We start from the raw sequence: 26376 nt of genomic DNA, 5'->3' as shown, positions 1-26376 counted from the left end.
GGCGACCTTCGCGATTCTGATGCTCGTCTTGTCCTTGACGGCTCCGATCGCCTTCCGGATTGTGCTCGGCGCCATCTCCGCCGCTGATTCAGCTCGCCGATCTCACACGATTCAGTTTTGCTGAGCTAGCAACTGAGAGAATCAATGGTTGCTTGATTAGGCGTTTGTTAAACAAAATTCAAAAACGAAATGGTCTAAAAATAGAGAGCCGTACATTTGTGTAGTTACCGGGAGGGAGAGAAGGAGAGAGTCAGAGGAGATCAGGAGAAATTTTTTTTTTGTTTTTAACCCCAAAAATGAGTGAGATTACTAAATTACCCTTTGACAAATGCATAATGACATTAGAATTAACGGCGTCATTGACGTCGTGTCTACATAGTGGGTCGGGCTCGAGAGTCCGTGTACCAAAATGATTGGTTTGGAACATTATGTATAAGAATTATTAATAACCTTTACTTGATGTACTATTTGTGAAATTTTCCCTTTTCTAAATCCTTCATTCTTCTCTACTGCATGATTCTGCAAGTTTCAATTGATTGAAAAAGACGGGGAAGAAGAAAGTTCAAACAACAGATAAAGTATATGAGATCATGAGAAGAGAGGATAAGTCTCGGTGGAAATTGTGGTAAAGAAAGAGAGAGATCAAAAAAGAGGAGTTTGTGGATCTATGTGCTTAAAAGTAAAAAATAAATAAATCACTTTTCTAATTACAGGACAGGTTGTTTTTGGGAAACAATCACTTTCCCATATTTATTCATAGCTTCTGAATTGTTTCCTAAAATTTGTTTTCCTTATTTTTTAAATTTAATGCACCGAACGCAAATTACATAAGTTTTTGAATTCATAAAACAAAAAACAAGATTGCAAAATGATACGGAACGGCAAAATTTTGGATAACTGACAAGAGGCTCATGTATTTACAATATCAAAGAATTGGCCCAGGCACTTGGTATAGCCCGTAATTTTGTACTAGACAAATCATGTTACTGTTTTCTACCACCCAATGCTCACTGTTGAACTGGGAATGAAGCAAGTATCAGTGGTTTCCAATTGCTCCCAACGGTAATAATATGCAGGAGCATGTCAACCAAGACAGTTGATGACTTCACGTTGAATGGCATGACTATGGTGTGTGCTATGATTTGTTCTGGCGGGACTTTGGCGAGCAGGCCTTTAGCATTATCTGGTCTTAGCTTCTCGCCACTGCACCTGTTTACAAATGTGGAAGTCAGTACACCTATAATCATAAACAGGGGTAAAGTCAAGTAACTTTTAACTTTTATGAGTCATACATACGATAAGCAAACTAATAAAGTTTAAGTCCTCTAGGCATAGAAATTTCATGAACATGTTCATTTTCTGCAATCAACCAAGGATTTTGATATTGTCCTGACCAGTTCAATACTCTACACAAATTATCTTAACACTGATACAATAAGATTTTCCAATATATAATCATTGTAAGGCATGAATCTCTGTATTCATTCCATGATCCTTTTTTTTGTTTCTCTAAAACATACAATGCAACAATTATTATTCGATGTCCACAATTTTTTTATTGATAAAACATTAATGAAATAATTGGAATCCATTATATAAATGCATCTAATGCAGAAAAGTATAGTGGCAATTACTAAAAGAAGATAGTAATGAGAAAATTCTATGAACAGCTATATTAAAAGGGAAATGAAACTTCGAGCTTGTGGAATACCTTAATGCTAGATATGTCTTTACTATATGTGAGATGGCACGTATAATCTAAGATCATGTTGTAGGCCGTGTCATTGTAGATAACCCACGCCCAACTGGGAAAACACCTGGAAAGCCTCCCTCTGGTTCTTCGACTTCTAAATAAGCAGCAAATTATAGGTTGATCAGATAAAAAAGAGTAAGTAAAACACACTAAAATGATGAGGCAAAAGCAGATATAACTAAAGGTACTCCAAATAAAATTAAGCCAGTTTGAAATTCCAGAAAGACAAAGAAAGGCAATATTTTTATGAGGTCTCATGGCCACTCCAACTAGTTCAATACACATCCAGAAAACCTAATCCACTGTATCTTTATAAGTTTCAGGGTATGCAGATTGAAAAAAGTTCAATGCAGCACAATATATCCTCACCAGTCATTTCATCACCAGCTTGAGCCCCAGCAATTCCAATACATGAGTACAAAGAATCGTCATCTATTTTCAATTGATCATATGCAAGGTATACGTCCTCAATAGCAGCAATTTCGTACAAAGTAGTAAGATCTTTGATGCAAGATATATCCTGAACCAAATAGCGCACTATGAGTATCTCAATCTTTACAATGGTTTTCTAAGTAACACTTTCAGCATTGATAAAGTGACAAAAAAAATCTATCCAATATTATTCTCCATGAGTATATCTGTAATCTCTAAATAAACTGGAGGACATCATTAAGAAATTTCTAGTTTACCTTCCTTGGAACAGAAGAAGCTTGCAAGTGAGCTAAAAGTCCAAGCCAGTAGCCATTTGACTTGATCTCAGCTTCATGTCTCATCAGAAGCGTCCGTTTTGCCTACAATTATTAACATGTTAATTAGAAAGGTGGTCATGAGAATTCCACTTTATCTAAGAAAAAAAGAATTTCTATTCTAGAAGAAAAAAGCAAAGAAATTAACCCTGTCCAGCTCCCTTTGGGAAATCTTATTGCTATGCAAACCTCTAAGGACATTCTTGCATGCATCAACAGCTTTGTGAACCTGAATGTTTATTACAGCTAAACCTGTGAGGAGATTGGAAATAACAACGACATATTTTTTCTGTATATGAATCTAAATTACGCACCTTGCCAGGAGTTGATGTTACAGATATGACATACCATCCGAGATTCAGCCTATCAAAAAGGTTCAACTCGAATGAGACATCATATGTCAAGCCAAGTGAATCTCTGACCGTCGTAAAAAGTCTGCAAAGAGCATGGAATATTACAAATAAGTGCATATAAAGAATTAAAATAAATAAATAAACATAAATAAAAGAAAACAATATCAAAAACTCAGATAACCAGAGAGGTGATTCGCATGCAAAAATATGTTCAATACTGATACATGTTTATGAAAAGCTAAGGTTACACATGTAATATGACTAATATCATGTCCTACTATCTTGATGTAGGACTCATCATAATGCCCTCAAATCATAGTAATCAAGTAGAGTGTCGTTAGACAATCAACCTGCTTGACAAGTCCATTCCCCAAACCCAGTATCATTCACATACCTCCTATCTGTTTCAACCTAAAAGGGCTTTCCAGTTTAACTAAATGGAAGACGAGATGACCAAAAATCACTCTATCCCAGTATCAAATAAAACCTCCAACATGCACATTCAGATAATGTTGGCTGATACGAAATGGCTGTAACGAATCAGAGAACCTCCCACTGAAGACTTATTAATATAGGGTAAGATTTATAAATAGTCCTTGGGGTTTGGAGTGATGCTCAAAATTAACCTAGTGGTTTAAAGATGTTTAATTTTACCCCTATGGTTTGCGAAATTAATCAATGTTGGTCCAAATACTATTTTAGACAAAAAAATCCTACATGTGCAAGGATAAATTTGTCATTTTAATTTTAAAAAAAAAGTAAAAAGAAAATTGAATTAAATAGCTTCTGAAAAAGTGAAACTTAAAAAGGAAAACAAATCCCCCTGAAAAGAAATAGGAGGTTGTGGAATTCTGTTTTTTTTTTTTTTTTTTAATTTTGTTTTCCATAAAATTTCTAATTTAAATCTTCTTTCGTTCTATTTTTTGATTGAGATGAGAAACTTATCCTTGCACATGAGAAAGTTTTTGTCAAAACTAGCTTTTGGACGAACTTCGATCAACTTCGCAAATCACAAGGGTAAAATTAAACATTTTGAAACCACAAGGTTAATATTGAGTATCACCCCAAATCACATGGACCATTTATAACTTTTACCCTATTAATAATAGTCGGTATACAGCATGGAAAAATAACATATTTTGGGCACACATTGCAGAGCAGGCAGATAATGAATAAGGAAGAGCACATGCAGATAATTCTCTACTCATGGAAATAATTACCTGGAATTTATAATCTCAGCCAGGAGCCCCATTGTGATGCCAAAGAAAAGCGGATGACCACGGAGTTTTCTTTGCAGATCCTTCTGAATATCCTTATCCTCCACAACTAGCTCTGCAGATTTCAGCTGCGCATCTGCATAACCAGCTTCAACACATAAAATACATCTCAAAAATATGCAAATCTGATACCTAATTCCAGATTCGATGCAACTCACCATCACTAGAAGAAATATCAGTGATCGACTCAAACAGGTCTTTACCGTCAACAGTAAAACCCCAACGATTTGGTGCAGGACCTGCAATATAAGCACATGCTCTCTCATCTGTATCTTTCAAGAACACCTGTTTGAAAGGAAATAAACTATTAGCATATGCCAAACCGTTATAGACATTCCATCATCCAAACAAATCTATTACTACTCACTTGCTGAGACTGCAAATCAGAAGATGGTCGAAACACAACCGGATTATACTTCTGCTCAGTCTCAAATTTTTTTGCTGATTGTACTGTTCCCAAGTAATCAAGAATACAAGACTCGATTTCCTCCTCCGAGAAGTCCCCAACAACACTTACCTAAACATATGTATACAGCTTAAAATGAGGAATGATCATTTTTCTTACAGAAAAAATAATAATAATAAATTAAAAATCAGCAGGTAGGATATGCACACCTCCATGTTATTGCCAACAAATTGGTTCATCACTGCATCCTTCACAGATTGCAAAGTTAAATTTTGCAATGATGTTGGTGTAGGTTCTACAAAACGCTCATCCCCGTCCAACATTGCCAACATGAGTTTGTAAGCAGTTGAGCGCTCCAAGCTTTTAGGGATGGAGCGATAATATGACAAATATAATTGTCTTGCTCTATCAAATGCATCATCCAGCCAGACACTATGCTGCAAGTCAGCAAGCATTACTGTCAATCATCTGTCCTAAAATTCATATATTCTAATGCATGCCGCTAAATTGGAGATGCCCCGTAGAAGACATAGACCAAACATGCAGACAACACACATAACAAGAAATGCCCCAACATCCAAAAATCAGCACATAGAATATAAGTCACGATGAGTTTACCTCAAGTACCATGTGAAGCAATTGGAAAGCAGCACGCATCCCATTATCTCTTAAAGTGAAACGGAATTCCATAGAAATAAATTCCTCCGTGGACTCCAATGAGCAATTAATCAAGTGATTCACACAGAACAGTTCTACCTGAGAACAATGATGCATATACATGAGGCAGTCTCAGCAGAAATGAGGGAAGCTCAGATATGTATAATATTAAAAAAAGATTACATAATACCATATTTAATGATCTATATTATCAAGTGATGTAAATGAAAACACAAACAGCAACCAAGTGTGGATCTGACACTTAGAGCTAGTTAAGATTACTCCAAACACCGTTGGAGCCTAGATTTCTAAGGGAAATCAGGGAAAGCCTTGAAGTATTTCAATATGGAATACTTTGAATAATGGTTCAGAACTGAATTCGTACAGGTCTGGGCTAAACCCTCTTTTAAAATACTACCAGACATTCCCTAGACCTTTCTAGACATTCCCTGCTCCTTTCTAGAGCCCACAAACAACAATAAAGACTCCTAATTCAGAGATTACATTAAATGCTAAGACAGCTATCAGACAACTACCCCCTTAGACTCTAAACAACATTTAATAAAGACATTAAAGCATACAGAAACTACCAAGAACTACATCTTAATTACTTGCATCATCAAGGTTCTTATATTATTACTATGCCACAAAGAAATCTCGCAACTACTGTAAAGTAAGTTGGCATCAACGAATATCATAAGCATTAAGTCCCATGAAATACTACTATGCTAAACTGGAATTTAATTTTTTTTCTCGGGGTAGTTCTTTTTCTTTTTCCTATAAGAAGCACAAGTTTGTTTATTTAAGGAAGAAGCTCATCAACATAAAACACAACTAGACACTAAAGCCTAAACCCAGAGCAAAGAAAACTCCGTAGTCCAAAAAAGTGAGACCAATTGAGGCAGTATGGAAAAATTGTAAAACGGCTCACAATAAATAGGCCAGCACTTTGCTATTTGAACAATTACTTGTGAGATGTGAAAGCTAATTCACATAATGACCCTTTGTTATACCTAATTTATTTAACAAGCCCCAATCTCAAGATATACTATAATGCATTATTCAAGATGAATGAATCTCCTATTAAATCTAATATACATAATAGATTAGGAGGGAGGGAGGGAGGGAGGGAGAGAGAGAGAGATAGAGAGATAACATACCTGCTCCCTTGAAAAGTTTCCAACACGACCTCCCTCGCTAAGAGTTCGTACACCCACAACAACAGAACCTTTTGATTCAGGACTTTCAGTTGCCCGTCCACCACCAACTATAAGCCTCATCACACCTCCCCGAGCCTCACTTTTTGAAATCTGTGATTGAATATAGAACAAAGACATGAATTTAGTGTTAGTGGCTAACTCATGTGTATATTTTCATCAATAACAGTGAAAGTAACTAAGCACAAAAAATTAGAGAAACTATAGGTGCGGCATGACAACTTAAAGTTTCAAACTGACGTCAATCTCAGCCACAATAACACTATATTGCCAATATAACCCACAATAATGTATGACATGACGTGATTAAGCTGCCCTCATTCTTTCACATATTTTTATATTTCAATCTTCTTATCAATGATGAGCAATGGAAATTTCATTTAATAGAAGAGAAACTAGAAAACAAGTATATGACCAACTAAAACATAAGCAAGAGATACCTTGTAATTTACACCAATTCCATTTGAAAGACGAGCTCTAGTGATCCCTGTTTCCTTGTCATAAATTTTTGTCATATTTGTTTCTGGGCTACAGGTGATGAAGGATGGCATGCGCTCCTGCCTCAATTCCTGCAACTGCGATGAAGATATCAATTCTTTTGGCACTTCAAGCTGCACAAACAAGACAGGAAACCAGTCAACAATGAAGTAAGTAAGAACTTTCCAGAGACATCTAAATAGTGAAGTTAAGGAGGAAGCAGGCCAAGTTTTTAAGGAAGGACACCTCTGGCTCAGGTTCAATGAGGTCCTCCAATCCAGCTCTCGTAGCAGCTGTAATCTCATCAGGGGAAATGGTGAACTCAGTTTCACCCTTGCCATCAACATGCACTTTCTTTGGAACACAAGCAACGATCGCTGCAGGAAGGGGTGCAGTAGGCTTTCCAAAATCAGAAACAAATTCCAACACCTTGGCGCCAATAGAGTTAACCTACACAATTACAACAAAATAAAAAACTGAAAATTAAATATTTAAACTTAAAAGATTAAACAAAATGTTGGGTCCTCAATTTCCAGCATTGCCTTAAAAATATAAACTTCATTATTTTTCCTATTTTGATGAGAACAATGATACTATATTTAAGGATTGCCTCAGACCCTCAATTCGGAAGCAATCACTACGCACACTATGCACCATGATCCAGATCGTACAAACCAAAACAGAATATATTTTGTGCTCTGAACAATTAAAACGAAAGCATCCACTATATCCTTTATCTATTTATAATCAACCAACATTCGTGGTGTACTTTAACAAATGAATTAATTTATAAAATAAAATAAAAAATGAAAAGTAGTTAATCAAGATAAATACACTTAACTTTTTTTTTTTTTTTTTGAGATGAATAAATATCCATAGATATATTCACGACTTCACTGAGTCACTGCCAGGATATTACATACACCAGAGCAAAAGCATAAATCTGCTTTTGCCTATTTGGCCTTATCGGGAAACAGAACTCTAGCAAATAACACCCATTCTAGTACACAAAGTTATAATGTATATAATAATTATTAAATATCCCTTACCCATGTTGCTACATGAATTATACATTTAAGAGATTTGATACATTAATATATAACTATATTAATGTATATATAATTATAAAATATCCCTCATCTATGTTGCTATATGAATTATACATTTAACACATTCTTACTAAATCTAATAACCTATCCTTAACTATGTTTGTTACTAAATATATAATTCTAGTACCAAAGTGAGCCTACGCATTATTCTAATGTGTCCTGTAATTCAGAATGGTGACCTTACTAAGCCTACTTGTAACATATAGCAGAGAAAACTGCCTCTAGGAAACACTAATACACATAATTAGCATAAATAGGACTGCTAAGTAGAATACTACCATTCTACATGTTCTTGTATGTGTTTTTTATGGTTTACTTGGACACTATTACATTTACAATACCAAGTGACAATAACAAATGATTAATGATTGAACATTACCTCTTCAAGAGTAACAGTTCCAGCAACAGCAACCAGACTGTCATGTCCTTGTCTCTGATCCATTACTGTATGGCCCAGCGCATCACTCTCCATAATGAAATCCAAATTATCAACCGAAGATACATTATCTATCATAGCCGCCAGATGCTCACTATCTTTTAATAAAGCATCTATATAACGTGTCAATTCACCCTTAGTAACACCAAATTCTTTGAGCCTTCTAACCTGCAGAAAACAAGAGATATAACTGCAAAGTTTAGTAATCAACTACACAATAATCCACAGAAAACATACTAACATAGGAAGCAAAATAAAAACTGAAAAGGATGGTCAACTGAAGTTCATTAGAAATGAATGAACTGGGAAGTTTGTTTTTTCCAAGCATGAAGGGATAAGTGCAAAAAGCTTGAAGCTGCAATATCAAGAGTACTTACTAAACAATGAAGTATGTTTTCTCCATGCAAGTAGAAAAAGTATAAAAATTAAAAACAAATTAAAAAAGTGAAGGCTTATTGTTTATAGCTTACAGACCAAGACATCAAAGTGGCCAATCATCATGCTCAGTTTTTATAACAAAAAAGCAAAAGGAAACAAAACACATTTTTTATTGATTCATAGGTGCGAAATTCATTAAAATAAAAATGGTGAAGAGTAAAGTTCCAAGGTCAACTCTTTTTTTTTTTTTTTTTGAGAAAAAATAAAGGTCGACTTTGTAAAAGTTGCAAACTATTGTCAAGGGTCCCATCTAAACCACAGTACAGAACTTCTCTGTATTGATAGCATGCAAACTATACTCAAAACCCATAAACAGTTTTCCAATTCCAGTATGCAAGACGGAAATGCAAACCTCGTGAACAGCAACTCTTATTGCAGTTTGCCAATTCTTGGGTTCGGCAGTTACAGTAAGAGTAGTGACTGTGCATCCTTCCCTTCCAGAGTCACTATGATCCAATTCAATTGAAGTAAATGGTGGGTTTGAACTCTGCAATTTTTTACAATTAGCTCAGTCAAAACGGACAGCATGGTATATCAAGATACTCGCATATATAGCACATAATAGGAATTCAGTAAAGTAGCAACTTTGGTACAAACTGGAAATTTTGTGGGTAAAACTAAAAATGGACCTTGTATCTTGTATTAATTCGGAAATGCAAAGCAGAAAGAAATATTCTCTTCATTAGAACATTTCGCAAGTCGCCATATGTTCGAACCCTGTTCACAGGAATCTGCAGTAGTTCCACAACACATGCTTAGAAGATAGAGAGAGCGAGATAGGGGTAAAGAAATGTATGTGATTAAAAATCAATAACCATATTAAATAAGAATTTTTCAGACCAAAAATGCTCATAGTTGGAAGAAACTCTACAGTCCCTTGTACCTTGCAGAACATATTAAATGAGAAATTCTGAATCAATTCATGCTGAAAAATCTGTGGAGGCTTCAAATGCATACTACTTCCAGGGAGTGACCAATTATGCTTCACAGGAGGACGAACAGTGTGCTTTTCCTTTTTAAGGAGTTTTGTTTGATCAATGGAATTAGACGATCTTTCAGTAGGCAAATTTCCAGTCAGGCCAACTGAAAGCTTAGGGACAAGGAAACTAGCCATTGCACCAAACGCACTAGGAGTAGGTGCTGACCCATTTTCTTGGCCAGTTTGTCCAAAGACAGCCTGCGGTAAAGAAGCTAATTTTAGTCTGTCCATGATTCTAGAAGTGAATCAATAAATACAAATAAGACATGATAAAGGTGAATTCTTGCATACCTCAATTTGGTAAATTGTTTTTGAGATGTTGTCAATATCCCCAACAATGTATAAGGTTGCATTTGCAGGGTAGTACCAACGCTCATGAAATTTTCGCACTTTATCTACATCCCACTTCTTAATCTGCTCCTCTAATCCAATCGGGAACCTTTTGCTTAGCTTGTTTTCAGAGTGCAGATGTTGTAATAACTGTACTCAAGATTAAAACATGCAGAAGTTGAGATAATGCTTAGCAATACAAATTCAATAACAAGCTAAAATATTATGAACCTCCCTAGTCCAAACCTGGCAGTCAACGCGATAATCTATTGTATTCATCATCTGTAATTCTGAAAGTATAGCCCGCCGTTCCTTCTCAACACGAGAAGAAAGGAATTTTGGGTGAAAAGCAATCTGTAGCATCAATGAAGCAGAAGTAAATGAGACCTCAGAACTACAAACGTCTTATATCAATTTTTTTTTTTTTTTTTTTTTTTTGTAAAACAGATAAACTGAATAATGTATGGTAAAAATGAAAGGACTGAATTGAAAGAATACAAACAAACCCATACTAAGCATGTAGTTCAAGCTCATATAGGACAATTGATCATTAATACCTCATTTAAGGCATCCAGCACATTTGGAAGGAGATCTTCATCAGAATCCTGGAAACCAACATATTGTTGTCATTATATTTATAAGACACTAGGTTCTGATCATCTTAACTACTTTTTGTTCCTTTTTTAAAACAAACACTTTTATTGCAAGAGGTAACCAGAAGCAAGAAACAAAAGCCGCGGACAAGAAGTTCTAAGTGAGCTACAGGAAACAAAACAAAAAGATAAGAAAACTACAACAGGACTAGAAAAATGGAGGAAGAAGTATAGTATTTAATTTAACTGAAACAGAACCCCACAAGGCAGACAAGAATCTAACTTCCACCCCCACTCCATTATAGTCATCAAAGATCCATCAATTCCTTTCTGCCCAAATTACAGCCGAAGCTCTGCAATCCCAAAGAGCTTTAGCCCTTTTTTCATTGCCATGGAAATTCAACTTGACAGAAAAAAGCACCCTGCTACAGATGCCCAATGCCCAGCTCACCCAAGCCTTCTTAAACAATCTCAGCTTCTACCTCCCCACTGCATCTATGACTTTCACCAATCATCTTTATTGTTTTTAATACAATTTTCTTCTTTCCTATCAAAATGTACATGACTCTTTGTATTATTAATCTCTATTTTGTCCAAGGACAAAATAAAGTTTTGAGTCTTTCGACAAGATATATTTATAGATTTGCTCATATTAATAAATTTAAGTATTCTGTTTGAAACATCATAACCAGAATAACTGAATACTGTATCCATTAGTTAACTTGGGTGCTGACTTAGATAAAATCACAAAATATCATAATTAAGATATAAAATAAAAAAATAAAAAAGCAGTTGCTGACTGTTAGCGTAACAGAAAGGGGGAAACCTTTGTACTAAGTGGCGAATGGATGTGAAACACTGTATGATGGAAATCAGTGTAAGCATTGGATCGAGCCCCCGTCCCAAGAAGTTTCTCGCGTTTCTTACTTCCAAGGAAAGCAACATGTTCAATCATATGTGCAATCCCTTGCTCATCCTCTTCCTCGTCGATTGATCCTACATGCACTTCCATGTGTGCTTCAAACCTAAAACTCCAACAAATGTGCTCTTTGTAAGAGAAAATGTATGGAAGAAAAAAATCTTTACTATTATCTTTCAACATAAACAGAGAAGTATAAGCCAATAAGATCTGCTCATGTAAAGAGGCTGAACCTGTTTGGCGGAACTTTATTTGGTAAAATCAGATAGCGCAGACCATTTTTTAGTTGTCCTAGATACAACTTTGGGTGAGATGGAAGTTCAGAACTTAGAAACCCCTCTACCTCTGTTTGTCCTCCTCCAGGATATACTACATCTGGCCCCTGTTTCTCAAGAATACCATCTGGCCAAGATGTACTTGCTGCATGTGGCTCATCTGGACCTACGGTTGCATATGGAATATGCAGATCCTTCACCTAAAAAATATATGGATCAGTATAAGTCAGGAAATGTCTTGAAGCATGACTAATAGTACATTAGAATGTTTCCCATTGAAATGCATCAATAAAAGTAAAGTAATAATAAAAATTGTAGAAATACAAGGCATTCAGTATTCCCATTAGACTATAGCAAAACTGTCCAAAGAAGTCACTTCCAATCAACCTACTACATTTGTGTGAAAGAAGAAAAGCCACAAGGAAAAAACATGTGTATATGTCCGTTCTGTGCAAGTTCAAAGAAAAAACACACATCGTGAAAGAATATTTTTTAGGTCAAGCAGCAGGCTACATTTCAAAGAACTGCAACAATTCTGTGATGAACATTTCTATAGCCCAGAAGGAGAGAAATTAAAGCCAATCCATGCCAAACAGTACAAAAAGATGTTGGATGTGAAATTTCAACAGAAGTAAATTTGGGTTGCCCACTTACAAAAGCCTTCTCAAGTTTACGGTTGGATAAACAGAAAGAAGTTCTGTCAGGAAAGGCACTTGGTGTGGACGTCCTGAGGCGAAGACGACTTCTACTTTGCCATGAAGAACTTCTGCTTTGGCAAAAAGAGCTAGAAATGCCGTTATACTTTCGGGGAAAAGGTGCTCCTGTCAAAGGCTCTCCAAATATGGAGATACATTGTTCCCAACTATTCCTCTTCTTTCTTGGTAAACTTGATTTACCCGGACCAACTTGAAGCAGACGTCTTTCATCCCCAAGAAAATGCCCAGAAACATGAAATTTGTCAGTCATATCCAATGCTGCTAATAATAGTCTATTAACAAATTAACCGATTAACATTTTCAGGTCAACACAAAACGATTATTGAACTTGTTAAATAGGTTGTGAGCTATATTCAAGTCAACACAACACAGCAGGAATATGAAATGATTTGATTTGTATTATCTATGAGTTTAGTTTTGTTCATGTTTTAATCAATTCTGTTTTCTCATAAAAAAAATAAAAATAGTTATCTATAGCTGAAAATATCTTTTAGTATATATAATTACTTGTCTAGTTAGTCAGGGCTAACCAAATTAGCAAGGAGCAAATAATCCATTAGGATGAAACTTGAAGAATAGAAGAATATACCTGGTCTGAGAAGAAAATAAGGGTAGACGAGGGCCAATAATAGAAACCAGAGAATTCTTCGCCCGCCTTTTTGAATAACCATCATCTCTGCATATTGTCGGACCAATTTGGGGAATGCTTCCCACCAGAGAACTTATAGCCGCCATTGCTGTCCACAGATATGTAACCCAACATCAAACATTAGACCTAAAGATCTTGCTACTTTAACAGATAGGGATAGAATCATAGAATATTTCATAGTCTTCAGAAAAAATAAATAAATAAAAAAGTAATGAAAGATATCTATTTTCCAATATTGAAAAAGAAAATATGAAAGAAAAATCATGTACTTTATTGTAACTTATGATAAATAGTATTTTTATTAGTTTTGCAATTTTCCCACAATGTGCTGTCATTTGAACTTTTGGCTAAATAATTGCAACACATTCATAAGTCGCTACAACAAAAAGAGGGACAAAAAGATTAATCTATCGGAAGTACAAATCTAGCAGGGTTTTTGAGGAGGACCATAAAGCCTTTCAACCCAAGCAACATGTTCAGTTCAGAATAGAATATAAAGTAATTTAGTACTAAGCTGAACCTCTGTAAAAATAGCCACAACTGAACCATATTTTTGTTTAAATCAGATAGCCACAAGTCAAAATAACCGAAACAAGTTCAAATCGGATACGCGATATCACACTATCCCCTCCTTACAAAAAGAATTTCACAATAGTCCTCGGACAATTGTTGTTTGAGGCTGGCAGTGGCATTAAAATACTTAGCAATGAAGAAGTGAGCAATCAGGAATAATCCAACATAGAGTCATCAACCGACTCCCGAATTTGTTATCCTAAACTCAAAACATCAAAAGATGAACTAAGGATTACACAAATTAACAATAGAACTACAGATTAAAGAAACAAACAGAAAGAGACGCCCAGAAGGCCAAGAACCAACGCATCATCTATTCACAAACATTCATCAAATTCAAACAGCGTTTAACCCTAAAATTTTCCCCAATCTGTATCCAATTGAATTGAAGAAGAGAATTGAAAAAGATACTTACGCTTTAAGGAGAATCCAAGATGGGCGAACTTTGGGTGTGGAGATTGGCCTGAAGAAGAAGAAGAAGAAGAAGAAGAAGAGTCGGTAGCTTTAGGCTTTTAGCCTTTAGGTGGATATGGTTACACTAACGACCCCTTTCACTCATAATTTCTTTTCTTTTTTTTTCTAGGTTTTTTGTTTTTTCAAAAGCCGACCCAGCCCGCTGTGTACATCCGTCACTACCCTTTAAGGCCATAATAGCACGACACAAACCCTATATTCACATTTGTGACGTCGATCCCTTGCATTAAATTAAAACAGATTCTTTGGTTTCTTTGTTTGAAAGGAGATTCTTTGGTTTCTAAGAAGGAAGGAATTGTATTTATAAGACACTTAGATAGTGTAATATATGGGAATAGGACTAAATTTATACCCAGAAAATATCCTAACACACCCAGTCTTAGAATATTGTGTGAAAATAGATATTGCTGCTTAATTCGGAGTTCTGATCTCGTGCGGGTTGAAGCAAGCATTAGATATGGGCCTTTCCTATTCTCTGATGCTGGAGTCAAAAGCTCAGGCGGTTGTCTTTGCATTGAATGAAGAGGAGAGAAGCGCGCAAACAGTGTCGGACGTTACTTAGGCAATGCCAACCGGCACTTCAACCACTGAAATAGCAGCAATTTCTTTTTTAAATTCTCAATGTTGCCGAAATCTCTCAATAAAGCAGCTAGGCCGTTTTCCTATCCCTAAAGGGGATTACCCATAAAGGGGGCAAGCTTAACTTCGGAGTTCTAATGAGATCTGGTACATTATTGCTTATATGATCGCACTCCATTTTAAAACAAATTATGTTCACGTGCAATTGCAACTTTTTTATTTATTTAGAAGAATGAAGGAATTGCATTTATAAGCAATTTAGATAGTTCCAATAGATGGAGGTTTGGGTCAAATACACCCATAAACTTTCTGATTTGATCAGTTTAGTCCAATTGTTAGCTAATTCGTCAATTTTAACTGTTAAGTGCTAACGTGACATAAATAAGACCCACTTTTTATGACTTGGCAGTGACATGGAATGCCCAATCAACTTAGATTGCTGACATGGCTAATAGGGACTCATTATGGTGATGTGGCGTCTTCCAATTGGAGGAGTGGGCCCAACCACCTTGCCCGACAAAAATAAAAACTCACCAATACACCCTCAGGGTTTGTGCTCCCCACTTAAGCTAAGCAACAATAATTATTAACATTTTAATATTACAAGTAATAAAAAAAACCAATCATATTCTGCAGACTGTATACCGAAAATTGGGAAAGTTGAAAATGAATACGGCATTTGCAGCTTTAAATTCCTCAAAGCCTAAACCCAAACATCAAAATTTACCTATTTCTTTTCAATTTCAAAATTTTCTCACAAAAATCCACCCGAATCAGTTCCTTCTCTAGCCATAGGTTTCCATGAATCCATGATAGTTTGACATTCATGATTTGTGTGTTATGTTATTGCTGCTTAGGCTTATCTGCAATGTTGGATATCACTACTTTCTTCCCTTGTTCTCTTCTCCTTCTTTCTCTTTCTTCTTCTTCTTTTTTTTTTTTTTTTTTTTTTATAACAGCAAACTGAATATAGGGGTTTTGTTAAGAGACTGAAGACAAATTTTACAATATGAAAATTTAAGTGTTGGCTGTCTTAAGAAGGAGAATGACAATCTATCACATAAAAGGAGATAAAGGCAGGACACAAAACAAAAATCAGTTAGAAGAACAATTCAAAAATATAAAGTTTCAAAGAGAGAGTTGTTATCAGAAGGAGATATGTCAAAACTGAAACTGCAATAACAACTATAAATGACAAACTTCATAAGTAAATAGGCCAACTTAATTGAAACACAGTCCTTTGAAATAAGAGAGATCGAATTACAGAAATTTAATCACCTTAATCAAAACAGCCTCAGCAACTATAAACCATTCTAACATGGAATTTCAATTCCATACTCATCTAATCACATGTCTTATTGTACCTGGAACGACTTATACCTAGAACCATAGCAAACTTTAAACTCAACAACCTGCTAAATAAAACAAAATAAACCTAGAATACTGAGATATGGAAAAGCAAATCTGAAGTAAGGAAAAGACAGGAACTTGTCAAAGGAATCCTAATTAGTAACAAACTTTAATTGAAATAAATTAGACAACAATTCAAATGAAAAATAAGAATATCCGCAATTGGAAAACTGACCTAAACTTGGGTTCATTATTTGGCAGCAAAAGGCCAACATGATAATGTATGATTTCTCTAAGCTTGGCTTTATATACGTTGAATTGAAACCAAGATAATTCAAAGCATAGAGAAACTGAGAAAAAGTAAATGGAAACCATTAGAAGCTATGCTCAAGTAGCATGCCATGCATCAAACCGCCCAAAAACTACTACATGCATAGCATATATAATACCTTAGCAATGAGATCGCTCAATTTCTATTGAGTCGGCCACCGCCACCGCTGCTACCCACTCTGACCATTCCTTTGGCTCCATCGACTCAATCATCCGACTGCAACATTAATATGCTTCTCCATTGTGTCTCTCCTCCGCCACCGCAAAACCCGCTCAGCATGTCGCCAAACTCGGGTGAGCCCTGACGAGGGTGGTTTGGTTCTCTGAGTCTGAGGCTTGCTCATGGCTACTCAACTTAACTTGAAGAAGAATAAGAAGAATTGGAGTGGATCTATGAGAGAAAACAAATCACGTAATGAATACAATCCATATGTTTCTCAAATACAAATTTGAATAACTTTGTTATATGCGTTATCCTAAACTCCATCTCCCTAGGGGAGTGAAATTCACACTCCCAATTTCACAATCCACACTCCATGTTTCCTTTTTTACGATCTTAAATTTTGTCTTTTTGTAGTGTGGATTGTAAAATATGTGATGTTAAGTACTAAAAAAGAAAACATAGAATGTAGATTGTAAAATGGGGAGTGTGAATTCACTTCCCTAGAGAAAAAAAATGTGTGTGTTTATATATACGAACTAATGTATCCTTAGAATCTAATGCAGCACCTATATTTATTCTATTTTCTTACATACATACATATCTATATCTTTCTTCTTATATATATATATATATATATATATATATATATATATACATATCTATATCTTTCTTCTTTTATATATATATATATATATATATATATATATATATATATATATAAATATATAATTAAGCCAATTCTCAGGGAGAATGGTTAAATTTTTGAACTACCTATTTTACCCATAGTTCATTAAAACTCTAAAATATATAACCTAACATATAAAGGATATGTTGGTAATTGAAAATATTGGAAATGAAAAAAAAAAAAAAAAAAGGAGAAAAAAAAAGGTATAACCTAACGTGGGAGGTGGGAGTCAGGGAGTGGAATAACATTGTCAAAAAAAAAAAAAAAGGAGTACAATTTAGTTACCATACAATATTGGGGAGAGGGGTCCAGTCAGCTAAACACACAAAATTCTGTATAAGTGTACAGTTTCTTTTTGTTAATTTGCTGTGTTGTCGTGTTGCTTGGGGGACTCTGAACCCCTTCATGCGTATAAGTGGGTCCATCGTTGTGAAGTATATAAATGAAGATTACTGTAGCCTGGCTTAGTACATGTTCCAATTCACATTTTGTCACGCCCCGAATTTTGAATAATAAATTCAAATCCGAAACATGAATAATTACAATTACAAAATCCAAATCTCGAAACTTCGAGTTCATTATTACAATTCACTCTCACAAGCAATATTGTAAAGCTCAAATGAGCATAACACACCTCACAACGTACAATTGCTGTAAAACTCTAACAATTGCTCTAACCGCACGATCACCGTCCTGGTTCTCCTGTCCTGTAGGATTACCCGCTACACAATTTGAATAGTGTACCGGGAGTTGCAACAACACAAAACCCGGTAAGCTTTTTACAGCCAGTATGAGTAAACAAGAAAGAATTGTTGATTTATTTCTTTACAATTAATATAACTCAACACAATCACCATAAAAGGAAGGATACTCTTGAGGCTCTCTTTTAAGAACTCATTCTTAAAAGACTCAAGTATCCTCAACACTTCTCACATAAGACCCCTCACAGTCTCAAGTAACCTCAACATCACTCATACATGACCACTCACAGTCTCAAGTAACCTCAACATTTCCCTCACAACACCACTCAACAATTGGCAGACAGACTAGAGCTCTAACTGATCGTTTCCACCTACCCGGCGCGAGAGCGTGGTTCACGATTTAATACTATCAGTTCCACCTACCCGGCGCGAGAGCGTGGGTCGCTGATAGTATGCCATGGTCACCCCGTGACCTATTGATCTCCACAGATCACAACAATTTATTGTTCCTCAACAATAAAACTCAACATCTCTCTCAATATATTGTTTCTCAACAATAAACTCAATACCCCTCACAATATATTGTTTCTTAACAATAAACTCAACACAACTCCAACAATACATAATATTTCACAACTCCAACAATACATATTATTTCACGTAAATAATATATATACATAGACATTCGCACAGGAATGCCTATTAATACCAACTATAGTTCACACGCATTAAAAATATAAATTCATTTTATACTTAAATTCATTTTCTTACCTGTGAGCCGCAGCCCTATGAACCGTAGTTGATCAAGTTCATATTATTTCAAAACAAATCTTTATTTCATAAACAATTTCCACACAATTACGACAAAAAAAATCAATTAATTATATTCGGTTCGTAATATGAACCATGTGAGGTTTACTCACCTCTAATCCAGCTGCGTCTTCTTAACAGCTCAAAATACGATCCACAATCGTCCACCAACTTAAACCGTCAATCACCTAGTCAGACACGATCTTAACTTAGCAATCATTCATAAACCACACATATACAACAATCCAACGGTCAGATTCTAAATTAATGATGATCCAACGGTCGGATCGAAATTTCGCGATGATCTAACGGTCAGATCCTCACGGATTGCCCTTAGGATCATCCTCCAAGATTATCACGAAGATCCAACGGTCGGATCTTCCTGAATCGTCCTTACAAACATCTCCACAAATTTATACTATAATCCGACGGTCAGATTCTCACGAATCGCCCTCCAAATCACTATTTCACATTTATACGAAGATCCAACGGTCGGATCTTCGCCCGTGACCACACAAAGTCATCGGGACAGTCATACGATCAACATATCTAAATTTGAAGTAAAACCGATGGTCAGATCTTCGCAGATCGTAAACTTAAGATAAAACGTAAAAACGTTAAATAGTAACGTAAAAACGTAAATCCACTATTTATCAACTTTTTCTAACATAACCTTGTAATATATCAAAACGCTCGTATGGATGCGTAGAACATAGCCTAGTTAATAAAAATTCAAAAAATGGTCGAATGCGCCGCCACAAGGGGCGGTCAGTGGGCGGTCAACGCGGCGGTCAACGACGGTCAACCACCTCCGATGCAAAAGTCGTCAACTACAAACTTGTTCCAAATGACGAGCTGATCCACTTTCATAACTAGCATGAAGTCTTAAAACGAAAGGAAGTGGTCGGAAATTACCTAGAACAGTCGAGGTGACTGGAAAATTTCCAGAATCCGGCGAGAAACTGCAGAAAACGGCGAGCTCCAATTTGACGTAAAAACGTCAATTTAAGGCTTCGATTCCTTCTGAAGAGTTGTTAAGAAACTCAAGAAGAACTCACTGGTTCAAGAATCCCAGAAAAATATGGTCTGTAGCTCGAGATATACCGATCGAAAGCTTCGGTGGTCGGAAAAATTCCAGAATTTTGCAGAATCCGGCAAGGCTCGATTTCGACGTCAAAACTTCAATTTAAGGCTTCGATTCCTTCTGAAGAGTTGTTAAGAAACTCAATAAGAACTCACTGGTTCAAGAATCACTCAAAACGACGTCCTGTAGCTCAAGATATTTGGATCGATAGTTCCGGTCTCGTTCTTGGCTGGGTTGACTTGTAGTTGCTGCTACGGGATGCGCCGCCATGCAAGGCTGCTTCTGGGGGCTTCAGGAGGTTGAGGGAAGCACGAGGATGCAGTTTGGCAAGGATCGGTGGCCGGAAGCACGAGTTATCGAGCTTGGAACTAAAACGGGCTTAAAACTAACCGGACTTCCGCCGCCGTTTCGGACCGTTCTGCGGCGTAAGGCTGCCTCCTGCAGCTGCGCAAGATCAAGGTGAAGCTGTGGAACGTGGTCTGGGGTCGATCGAAGGCCTGTGGAGCGAGAACAAGCTTGGAGAAGGAATGCTCTGTTTTGGTTGCTAGTTTCGGCAGAGAGAGAGAGGTTTATTTTTTTTTTCTTTCTTTTCTGCGTGCTGCCTACCCCTTCCACCAATTCTAATTCAATATACAAAAGAAGCAAAGCAAAGCAATGCAGCCGTCCCTTTGTTGCTCAAAACACGGAACATGCCGCACCATTTCTATTAAAAGAAATCTCCACTTAAAAAAAAGGGGTTATTACACATTTAGTTGTCAACATTGACAATCTTAGTTTATATCACATTGAATGTGGTTGGATAATGACAAAAATTGTTTAGAAATAGAAATTTCAAACATAAATATGTTTGAAATCACATAATCGCTCAATATTAACTATATACTAAAACTGCTAAATACTTTTCCCGCCTAATTAACTATAACGGATCAACCCGAGCCGAAACGAGAGAACACGTATTTGCTATTTAATTTTTTTAATTTTTATGAACCTGCCATTAGGAATGCTAAAACTTCATCTACCCATGTAAGTAAATTAATTCATCACAATTTTGTTACTTTAAAGAGGCTTAGCCCAATGCCCATATGTTACCTAAAATATTCTCATTTACCTCGATCACCAACAAATTAGAATTCTTACTCACTCCATTTAAACGCAAAATAATTATTTTAGACTTAGCTTAATTATAAAGTTACAAACCATGCAACTCAGATTCAATTTCTCTCTCCAACTCTTTCACTCTCAGACACTATACACTGGCGGGATTATGCAGCACTACCACATAAACTCGCTACTCAGCAACATATAGTGCATCACACTGGAGTACCCATGCCAGGCATTGGTATCTCCCACCAAGCTCTCACACCATGTCACCCTGGGCATTATAACAAAGAACTCTCCTATTTGGAAAGGCATTTATCCCACATCGGAGGAAAGGGAAAGTTCCATCCGCTTGGAGAGTATTTATTACATCCAACCACCTTCATTAATGGTAATTGAGTTCTAAATAAGTATTGTTACGCCATCTCCAGTAGGAGAGAGATATATTGGGGCTAGGGCTATAATTTAGCCCCCAAAAATATTATTCTTTATTCATGAACAAGTGAATCATCTCTAGTAAGGCAGGGCTAAATTTTAGCCATTTCAAGTTTTTTATGATTTTACATTATATTTTTCAATTTTATGATTTTATTTTATTATAATAATATTTTAGTTTAAACCAAAATTAATTTTTGAGATAAGAGACAAGAGCCACCATCAGCAGTCATGTTTAATTAAGCTTAATTGGTTTTGATTTTTTGTGGGTCCCACAAGAGCCAAAGAGTCACCTTCAAGGCTATCTTTAGCCTTCCCCACCCCCCTTTGAACCTGGTCCCATTTATAGCTCTTTGGATTTTTTGTTATTGGAGTCCATAATTTAGAAAAAAATGGCTAGAGATCTCATTTTGGCCCTCTTATTGGAGATGCATGGCCTTATTCTGTCAAATTACATATGTAGCCCTGACTTTGGCATCGGAGCATAAGAGATCGACAGCCCAATCTCCCCTCTGACGTACGGTGTATTTCCTTTGATAGATAGCTAAGACCCGAGTATCTACGGGACAAGATCCTTGAAGATATTCTACTACCTCTTATACCTTCAGTAGTAGAACAAAAACAGACACATATCTCTCTCTCTCTCTCTACGAAATCTAAGACTGTCACGCCCCAAATTTTGAATAAAGAAATTCGAATTCGAAACGTGATAACCTAAACAACCCAAAAGAACACTCAGAAATTTTTTCATTTAAACTAAGCAACAAAACAAACCGAGCTCACAATGTCAATATCGACTCGCTCTTTAGAGTCATATATTACATTACAGAGAGTTTACAACTTAAACTGAATAACAATTCAATGAGTAAACACACTCACCATTCTCACTACACAGCAGAAGACTAAAACCAAAAGTACTTCTACATCCAAGCTACGACAACAACAAAACCTCGGCTTCAACGACTGTTACTCTGACTTGCATAATAACCCCTACACCATGGAATAGTGCACTGGTTGAAACAACAAACCCGGTAAGCTTTTGCAAGCTTGTGTGAGTAAACCTAAATAACCACAAAACACCTTTCTGACTCAAGGACAACAAATCAACACAATGATTAATTCCAACATCAAAATCCTTTTCTTTTTAAGGAAAACATAAGTCACCACCGTGACAAATCAAATCATTTGTAACCTCAATTTTTTTTAAGCCCAAAAATCTCGGACGGGCTTGAGCCCGCCCCAACCTCTACCTAGATCCGCCAGTGATTATCGGTTCGGTTGAGTTTGCATTTTTAGAGAGATTTCTTAGCTTTACTTTATGGAAGGGTCATTGAAATTATATCTACCTATAGGCTCTATGGATATTTGATCTTATTACTGTTGTTAGTCTTTTTTTTCTGCTTGAAATTGTAGTCATTGATCTGCTACAACTGTGCGGATCTTTTGATTAGGTCTTTTGCATTTTGATAAGCTACAATGGTTTCTTAATCAAATTGAGGGTTAATAAACTATTACGGCTCAGTACTCATATATTTGCATTTATCATATACACAGATTAATCGCAAATGGCAAAGAGGAAGGTTGCTGCAATAGACAAATAGGATGTACCGATTGAAGAACATGAGAAGAACCATGATGGAGAGATTTCTTCACCATGACACTAGCTAGTATTCGAAAGTAGGTGATAATTGAAGGCAAGCAAAGACCATATTAGGTTGGATTGTATTAGGATTAGGATTTGCATTTGATCAATCTGAATCGTTTTGTTTTGTTGAATGAGATTAATAGCGAAAGGTTGATCTTTTGCAGATGGGGTTTTGTGTTTATGAGGAAAATTCATTCCAAACAGAATGTTGACTTGGTTAGAGCCACCTCCTATCCTCCTCTTGTCACTCTTAGGACTTATATTTCATCTAGAGGGTTGACCAACTTAGCTTCCAAAAATGATGCATTTGATGAAAGTTAGCCTTTCAATTCTTCACACCATAAATGTCTACCCTTAACTTAACACTTGTCATACCCTTTCAAGTTTTCTTAATGAGCAATACGAGATTGTTTATGTCATGATGATGCTAAAAGAAACAAGTTTGGGTGTACTTGGAAAAGAATAAGTGTAGGGGTGTTCTTCGTTTTGCAATTTTACTTAATGAAAAAAAAAAATTGTAGTACCCAAAAAAAAAAAACAAAAAAACAAAAGAATGTTATTTCAATTCAATAATTAGTTTTTGTTCAAGTTTGGGGTAGTGGTGAGAAAGTGGAAATTTTGAGCATCTTTAGTTCTTAAGTTCTTAATCTCAAAAGGATTGTTGCTTATTAAGTTGCTTGAAAATTGTTTTTCCATTCAATTTCATTTCTTTAACCCTTCACCCTAAGAAGCCTCATTACATCCAATAAAAGTCATTTTTCATCCAAAATGTGATTTTGTTGATAAGTAGAGATAAGATTGAAGAGCAAGCATATGGCGGTATTGCATGAGATTGTTTTGAGTGTAGAATAATTAACCCATAAACACTTGTGTGAAAAATAGAGTGAATATCTTGTGAGTTTATGGTTAACATGGTTTGACATGCATTCTCAATTTTGGTACGTTGAAATGACAAATTAGAGACATGTTACCCATTTTAAAATGCAAGCATTTGATCCATGAAGTTTTAAGACCTAACTTGATTTTCATCCACTATCTATATTGTGTTATTTGAGGAAATTGTTGGAATGATTATGTAGTTGTTGTAGTCTCGGATATTTGGGTTAGTTTGCTTGAGGACAAGCAAAGTTCAAGTTTGGGGTTATTTGTTGGATCATAATTCATATACATATTTGTACCCTAAAACATGGAAGTTACTTGTTTTAAAAGTCCAATTTAATGTTGACTAATCTAATTCCATGTTTTGTAGAAAATCTTGACAATAGGAGAAAAAAATGAAATTCCGGCAAATTTTCTGTGCACCACCACTTTTGACGACATAAGAGGCAGCGCACCACCACTCATGGTGGTGCCATATATTTTCCGTCCACATTCATGGAGGAGCAACGAGGATGAGTACTATAACATCTATTCCATTACATACATTCACCATCATTCTATCTTAACAAAATTCCAATTCAACCAAACACTCCTTATTACCCAAAAGTTCATCATCATCCCAATATCTATCATGTTTTAGGCTTAATTAATCACCATCCCTCACTCATCATTTCCTACTTCAACCTACACATCATCACTCCCATGCCATTTTCCCTTGATTTTGGGATCTATTACCATTTTTATACTCCACCTCTATTCTCCTTACAAGGCTTGAACTGCTCCCTTTTGCTTCTCCACACCATTCACACCTCTCTCTATCTATTTAAGCATTCATTCTTTCAAGGAAGAGGGCATCACTGATACGCTAAAAGTAAGCGCGCAATTTAACCCTGCAAAAATGTAGTTGTCAGTATAGAATAAGTAGGGATCGTTCTAGCCGGAGATTGAGGGTACACATGTAATTGCAAAAATAAAGTAATAAAAGTAAAGAGTATTATTTACAAAAGGAACATATACAAATAACGAAATAAAAAGGGGGGTTTAAGAATTAGAGTTTTGACAATTAAAATAATAAAAGAAAGAAAATGTAAAAACACTTGTACAAGAATGAAACGTAAGAAACAAAGATCAAAACCAATTCCATTGAATTAAACTCGATTCTAACCTTATAATTAATCATCTAAGTCATGAGAAAGAAGTTGATCATGTGAAACATTCGACGCAAATGATTTCTCATATTTTACTTTCCTTTACTAATTAACCTAAGTGAAAGCACTTAGATCAATCCTATTAAACACGCAATCATAGTCTAGAAAGCTAGCCATTGACATGAAAGTAATTGCAACAACACTATCTTGAAGAAAACCATATTGACCAATGCCGAAACCCTAAAGTTAGACCCGAATAACTCGGATGAAACCGTAACCCTCTTTTGACCGCCCATACACCGGCGTTGACTGTCGTCCTCCATGGCGGCCACCAGCCCTAAGACACCAAAGCCCTCCTACGCCGCTACTCTGTCAGCGGTTTCTCCAATTCCCTTTGCTATCGCCGACCTGCCCTCGCCATTTTTAGAAGATGGTTTGATTTCTGTTCGCATCTCTGAGGAGCCATTTCTTCGTGGACTTGAGAGATGCAAAACCAACTTGATTGGTCGTGTTAATTCTCCTATCAAGACCCCAGACCTTGTACACCAATTGAAGCAACTTTGGATGGGCTTAGATCTCTGGACTGTGGCACCTCTAGGTAGGGGGTTTTTCATGATCCAGTTCAAAAACTTAGTCGATATGCAGCGCGTATGGTCGTTGGGGACAGTGCGGCTTAACTCCGGCATGCTTCGTCTGATTAAATGGTCACCTGAGTTCTCACCATCTACATACAAAAATACCTTTGCACATGTCTGGGTGTTTTTTTGGGATTTAGGGTTTGCCTACTGGGATCAACAAACTCTTTTTGAAATTGCATCTGGTCTTGGTACGCCTCTCAAACTGGACCCTCGAACCAAGAACCGCACCATGGGCTTGTTTGCCAGAGTTTTAGTGGATATTGATTTCTCACAGCCCCTCCATGACAAGCTCAGAATCACTAGGGCCAATGGTGAGGTCGTTGTGATTGGAGTCGAGTATGAGTCTGAACCTGTTATCTGCAGCAGGTGTGGGATAGTTGGCCATGTCGCTGGCTCTTGCCGTTCTGGCCGTTCTGCGGCTGCGGAGGACATTGTTGCTGCTGTCCCAAACGAG

General features: G+C 36.2%; 1 protein-coding gene across 1 annotated transcript; it reads right to left on the bottom strand.

The window, feature by feature from the left end:
• Positions 1-880: 880 nt before the first annotated feature.
• Positions 881-14411, bottom strand: LOC133722406 (stromal processing peptidase, chloroplastic-like). Its single transcript, XM_062149299.1, has 26 exons — positions 14319-14411; positions 13271-13418; positions 12620-12884; positions 11924-12165; positions 11598-11796; positions 10736-10783; positions 10425-10532; positions 10140-10328; positions 9753-10046; positions 9499-9600; positions 9222-9356; positions 8375-8599; positions 7133-7336; positions 6850-7020; positions 6353-6502; positions 5154-5291; positions 4745-4972; positions 4497-4646; positions 4288-4414; positions 4073-4205; positions 2814-2934; positions 2648-2728; positions 2443-2544; positions 2123-2273; positions 1712-1847; positions 881-1209 (listed from the first exon to the last, which is right to left on the bottom strand). The coding sequence occupies exons 2-25, from the start codon at positions 13414-13416 to the stop codon at positions 1765-1767; spliced, it is 3792 nt and encodes a 1263-aa protein (XP_062005283.1). The 5' UTR covers positions 13417-13418; positions 14319-14411; the 3' UTR covers positions 881-1209; positions 1712-1764.
• Between the last annotated feature and the right edge of the window lie 11965 nt (positions 14412-26376).

This window comes from Rosa rugosa, chromosome 7, assembly GCF_958449725.1.
Source record: "Rosa rugosa chromosome 7, drRosRugo1.1, whole genome shotgun sequence".
Classification (NCBI taxonomy): domain Eukaryota; kingdom Viridiplantae; phylum Streptophyta; class Magnoliopsida; order Rosales; family Rosaceae; genus Rosa; species Rosa rugosa.
Note: the sequence above shows the minus strand (reverse complement) of the source record. Positions and strands in the feature narration are given on the sequence as shown.